Genomic DNA, 6,544 nt, shown 5'->3' with positions numbered 1-6,544 from the left:
TCCATAACAAACAAACAAGAAGTCAACTAAAACCTCAAGTTTTAGCTGAAACACGTATTTCAATTTGCGATGGATAAACTTAAAGTTTGTCATTTGTCAAAACTTCCTTCCAGAAAACTGACAATAATTATAATCTCAATAGGAAAGCGCAAGTTACCATCTGTATATCTTATTTTCATTTGTTTTGTGGAAGAGGGGTAGCAGCCTCTTAGCTTGGACAAATTGTCATGAATTTAAAACACCATTAAAATTATATGCAATATAGTTTTCAAAAAAGTGGAAAGTGTCCAAGGATTTTATTCATTTATTTATTATTTTCCATTTGTTCTACGGAATATTTTTTTTCACAGTGTGAAATATTAAATATTTCATTTATGTTACAAAAAACACAGAAAATTTGAATTAGAGGCAGGGATGATACTTCTAGTAAAGACTACATGAAAATTTCTGTTGTGTTTTAAGAATGCTGTATGTGTGTGTTTTGCATCTCTGTGTTTGTAACTATGTTTTTGATGATGCAATAGAGGTCCTTTCATAATTGCTATGGGTAAGACATGGTGCCCTGATCACTTTCACTGTTCTAACGCCCAATGTCGCCGTCCCTTGCAAGATGTGGGTTTCGTCGAAGAACAGAGCCAGATGTACTGTGAATCTTGCTATGAAGCTTACCTGGCTCCAATCTGCGCCAAATGTGGAAAACGTATTAAAGGGGTAAGATTCTGAAAACAGTTAGTTATCTCAGTGTTGTAATAGAAAAGTAACTTCCTGTAATAAGGCAGAAAGGCAGCTTACATTGATGTAGACCTCTCCATGGCATTATATGATATTTATATAACAAGCATATGGTTGATAATATGTCCTGTTTTAACGATCTGAAGCTACTTCAAACAGAAGTGGTTTTTAACCATTGCTTACTAGTGTTAAAGATCAAGATTATCACTTAGACCGATTAAAAGGCAGGCGCCTAAAATGTGCACCAAAACTTTATCAATTCTCAAACTGTTTCTAAAAATATGAAGCTTATCAGATTTTGCGTAATAATTACAATGAATTTTCGAGATTTTCCTGTTGTTGTTGTTATTTTAATTGCAATTTGTGACAGAAAAAAACAGTTTAAGTAGCTTTTTTTTTCATATTGTCTTTTTTTTTGTAGTATGTATGCATGATATATTTTTAAACAACAGTTGATATCTTTTACTAAGTTCATACATTTAGTCGCCATGGAAACAGCTTTATGAAATAAAAAAGGCAGAAATTTTTACAAAAATCTGACTAACAATTCTACAGTAATGTATTGAAGTAGTTGTCGCAGTTTTATAAAAAGTGACTATGGCACTCAAATGTCATGGCGGCGACCGATTTTGGAGTTGTCAATCGGAAAGAGTGGTGGTCTAAAATGATAGTAAATGTAACGTTCTATAACTTATTTTTAATCTCTGACGGTTTGTGAATTTTACACACACAAAAAAAACAAGCTTAAGAAAACTGCAACTAAGTATGAAGCCTTAATTTTATTTTATGAAAACTTCGTCTAAACTAATAATAAGAAAGCAGAAGCTTACCAAGTCAACTAGAGATGAGTTTTCAACGTTCCGACATACAATTTAGTGAAGCTATACAGCTACATTCTAGCTAATTGTTGTCAATACTAAAAAAAAATTATATTTTCCTAGTTACTTTAAGAACGTCTATTAAAAACGTAAACTAGGTGTAAGCTCAGAAAATAATAAGTCGCATTCATTTCATTCAACTATATTCAAACTATAACTTCACCACGAAGACTAGTTTTACATTACTTCTAAAATAGGATTGTGTCAGTTAGAAATGTAATCCGTTATCAATCCTGTCAAACAAATATGCTTGTTTTCTGATTAGCATGATTTCTTAACAGTACTGTTTGTAATCACAATCACAGACCTAGTGTCACCGTCTACTATTTTAAAACCAGGATTCAGTTGAGCCAGCTTTTGTTTGTTTCTTACAAGTTGTACAGAATCATGTAGTAGTACGTTATATGTAGCTCTTCCAATAACTTTACCATTAATGTGTTGATTTTTTTAGCTGACTGGGGCCACGAATTGGTTTATTGAGAAAAAAATATATATATACTTATTTTGTATGACGTCAGTAACATGTGTTTTTCATCTCACCTGTTAAAGTAAGCAATGATCCCACGTCGTGTTGATGTACTTCCCTTGATTACTTAAAGTGAAAATAAGTTGATTCCTTCATGGAATGGAAAGATGAAATCAACACTGTTAATTATATGGTTTAGGATGAAATGTCAGATCAGTGAATTAACTGAACTTGTCTCGATCTGGAACTCAAGGGCTTTGGATGACAAAAAGTACAGATTTGGGTCTCAGAACGTGATATGTGGGCTCATATAAAATCTGTTTACCATCAAAATAACGAGAAAAAAAATCGCCAGTTATATATCACGAGATTTAGTTTTATTAACTCCACTTTCCACACATACACATTTAGTCTGTGTTATTACTTTCTTATTAGTTGCCCTTCTATTGGATTTATCACTGAAATAGTCTCAGTATTATGCAGTTCCACATCACATTAATTTTGTTGAGCGAAATACACCTAATATTTCAGTATACATGTAGCATATATCTTGTGAGATTTTAAAATCCGCCCATACTTGAAAACATTTAAAGTATTTGTTAATAAAAACTTCCCAGTGAAAACAAGGAATGATGTATAGTAATAATATGCCAATTACATTATATCTGTCGTATCCACTGCCGAAGAAGCCTTTCGTCTAACACCAGCGATCCTCAATTCGGCTGGGATACGACAGACATAGTACTGGTTAAGACGCTTTTTATATTAATAAATTGCTTAACAACAACTGTTACAGTTTGTATAAATGAATAATGGCATACCTGACGAACTCTAAAACTATTTTAAAAGCGCAAGCAGTAACAGCTAAACAAATACTGGACTTTTCGTTAAAAACATGCAACTACCAACAAAGTTTTTCACAAATAATAAATTTCTTCCGAAACTTAAAGAAAACGAGTAGAAGTGTTTCAGAATGTTGGATGTACTAGAAATGTCAAGCATATCGTATTCTACTGGTTTTTAAATAATGAAGGGTGGAAATGCCATAAGGCTTTAAACATTTTAAAGTTTGAACCTAAATTCCACCCTTGAAATGATCGTTGCAAGCATGATGTTAAACCACTGAAATACATGTATTTGGTAACTACCTGATCGGTAACTTTTCGACTAAATAATGAGAAAACGAGGAATAAAATTCGTATAATATTAAAGTACAAGATTATGAAAGCTTAATTGGTGAATATTAAGTATAACTTGCAGTCTTATGCATACTTGACAGTTTGTCAACAATTTCTGTTTCTTCATCTATTTTTAAGGATTGCCTGAATGCCCTTGACAAACAGTGGCATCCTGATTGTTTCATCTGTAATTATTGCAAACAACATCTGGGTAACGATCCTTTTTACATTGAGGATGGGCTAGCATATTGTGAAAAAGGTAAGGAATATTGATATAAAAATGCGCTAGAATATTATACAGAATTTTATATAGTTCTGACTATTTCTAAACTTGTTATGACCACCTTTGAGTACGTTCTTTTTCAGCAGCAAAAATTAAACATAAACTCTGGATCACAATGTTTAATGAATTTAAATCATTTTGAAAAGCAAGTAGTTAATATTAGATCTTAAATTCAGTGCAAAGTTGGACAACAAGTCTCAGCTTATTTTTATATTTTTCCATACTTAATAGTTTTTCGCATATATTTTTTACAGAACAGGTTAACAGTTTGGAAGCTAACGAAGAGAGCCGTGTTTTAAAGTTAATAAAGCAAAAGTAGTAATACTCTATGAAAACAATGAGCATTCCTGTGGATATTCCATATCATAAAAATACTACAAGTATAAAGAGAAAAACATAAATAATTATTATATCTACAAATGCTTCATTAAAAAGAACATTATCATATTTTTTTAAAAAACCTATTGAAATAAAAAAATCAAGTTAAATGGGATAGCTTTAAAATGGATATACAACAAGGTCAGAATTAAAGTATAATTTATTGTTTAAACTTCTGTACCCATATTAAGGTGGATTCGATCATCAACCATGTTGATACATGTTAAAATATTCAAAAATTTCATGCTTTTAGATATATTTGTTTCTCCTTTTTTTGCAGATTGGAAAGAACTTTTCACTAACAAGTGTATAAATTGTGGGTTTCCTATTGAAGCTGGAGACCGCTGGGTAGAAGCCTTAAACAACATTTACCACTCCCAGTGCTTCAAGTGTTCTGTAAGTGATTTTAAGTTTAAGAGGCTAACTAGATCACGTGAGATGGTAGGTTTTTAGCCTGAGTGTGAAAACAACATCTGTGCTTTTAGAATTATCATAATTTACAGCCCCGACCCTATTAGTGTTGGGCCTTTCGTCATGCAATTTTCCACGTGCAGGTTTTCTAGCTTGAACAGAACTTCATACGCCCAGCCATTAATAAATGCTCATTATCACACGCGGGTATGAATATGATAACGTTCAGAAGCATTGCATAAATTTTTCAAAATACTTTGATCAAATTTTTGATATTCAGTTACAAAGTTTAAAACTTACTAATATACTAGCAGAACTTACTAATTAATGATGTATTTATTTATGCCTACAGAGAATTTTATTCACAAAAAAATAATAAAAACAAATGGAAATATTTTAAAATAACTGACTAGAAAATTGTGTTCTTGAGGCACAATTGTCTCTGTGAGTTTTTAAAAAGCATACGATAATTCGCTAAAGATCAGAGCAGGCAGAATTAAACTTTATTCAGATAATGGTGCTGGCTGAGAAAGATATCTTTACCTCGTGTAAAAGATCATCTGTCTAAAGAAGCGTTAAGATATAAGCAGGCAGAATAGAAAGTTATTCAGATAACGGTGCTGGCTGAGAAAGATATCTTTACCTCGTGTAAAAGATCATCTGTCTAAAGAAGCGTTAAGATATAAGCAGGCAGAATGTAAAGTTATTCAGATAATGGTGCTGGCTGAGAAAGGTATCTTTAGCTCGTGTAAGATATCAACTACCTAAACGAGCAGGCAGAATGAAACGTTATTCAGATAATAGCGATGTCCGAGAAGTACTTGAAAAAAATATCTATACTTTTTTCTATTTTAATCTGAATTCTTAACGAATTATTTTGGAATATAAATATTGAATTCCCTCATGCACTTACTTGATTCCTGATGGAATAATCGATAACATTACCTCATTACATTGCTCTAATTGGCTTCTTCAGAATAATTTTTACATTTCGATATAATCTGTCTTACGTTGCGCTTATTCCATATCAGTCAGACTTTGTTACCACTTTTTGTTTATATATCTAGTAATCTATTTATTGATCAATCTACAACACTACAACTCTAATGATATTGTGCAATTTATGTTTGTTTCAGGCATGCCACAAAAACCTCGAAGGTCAAACTTTCTACACAAGCCGAGATGGACGCCCTTATTGCAAAGCACATGTGCGATAACTGATAACGATACCACCTATATGGATGTTCAAAGCAGAATGAAGTGTGATTAATTTAAAAACAATACGTGCTGCAGATAACGCGTTGATTCTTTGCCAAAATGTTTTGTTGTTGTTGTTGTTTTCTTGACAATTTGTGTGTGTGTTCAAATACTTTATTGTGGTGCTACTCTTTATATGTATAGGCAGTATAGAATAATCATTGATAATTTGTTTTTAAGACATAATCAAAATATTCTGATATTATAGAAACTTGTAAGATCAGTGGATCGAATAATGGATCTTGTTGTATTGATTCAAAGCACTTAAATATTTGTACATATGATATATGAAATTTTAAACTGTTCCTGTGGTGTTACAACTGTGAGATTTTGATTAAGATTTTTTGATTTTATTTAGCATAAAATTTCTAAAGTAGATTTAGAAAAATAAACTTGATTTGTTATTTAATTTCTTTAGTGAATATTGGTGTATAAAAGACAACTTAATGCTAGAAATAAACGCCCTTATAACACTAAATTTATTAATTTCCTTTAAATGGACATTCAGCGTTTCGCTCTACAGCTTCTTCATGAGCATTCCACTAAAACACAAACCGTAATTGACAGTACAAAAGTTCAAATGGTTTAAATAATAAATTTTAATAGAATCTATAGCGCGCATTTCCACAGTGTGTGTTTGAGATATACGTAGTAAAACTTATTATTTAATTTCTGTAGTGCATATTGGTGTATAGAAGACATATTAATACTATTAATAAACGACCTTATAACACCAAAATGTAGTTTTGTTATTAAACACTCAACGTTTCGCTTTACAGTTTCTTTAGAAACGTTCACTAAAACACAAGCCAAAACTGACACTACAAAGCTTCGTACAGTCAGTTTTGGTTTGTGTTTGAGTGAACGCTCCCGAAGAAGCTGTAAAGAGAAATGTTGATTGTCTAATTAAAAAAAAACACTACATTTTGGTGTTATAAGGTCATTTATTTCTGGGCCCGGC

General features: G+C 31.7%; 1 protein-coding gene across 1 annotated transcript in view; it reads left to right on the top strand.

The window, feature by feature from the left end:
* Positions 1-6,523, top strand: part of LOC106460136 (PDZ and LIM domain protein Zasp-like) — an 82,202-nt gene extending 75,679 nt beyond the window's left edge. Inside the window, exons 13-16 of the mRNA XM_022386275.1 lie at positions 515-711; positions 3,393-3,513; positions 4,196-4,311; positions 5,463-6,523. Of these exons, the coding sequence (XP_022241983.1) occupies positions 515-711; positions 3,393-3,513; positions 4,196-4,311; positions 5,463-5,543 (515 nt within the window). The 3' untranslated portion in view covers positions 5,544-6,523. The remainder of the gene's footprint in view (positions 1-514; positions 712-3,392; positions 3,514-4,195; positions 4,312-5,462) is intronic.
* The last annotated feature ends 21 nt before the right edge of the window (positions 6,524-6,544 follow it).

The sequence above is a fragment of the Limulus polyphemus genome, unplaced genomic scaffold (genome assembly GCF_000517525.1).
Source record: "Limulus polyphemus unplaced genomic scaffold, Limulus_polyphemus-2.1.2 Scaffold1, whole genome shotgun sequence".
NCBI classification, from domain to species: domain Eukaryota; kingdom Metazoa; phylum Arthropoda; class Merostomata; order Xiphosura; family Limulidae; genus Limulus; species Limulus polyphemus.
This window is presented reverse-complemented; position numbering and strand designations above follow the sequence as displayed.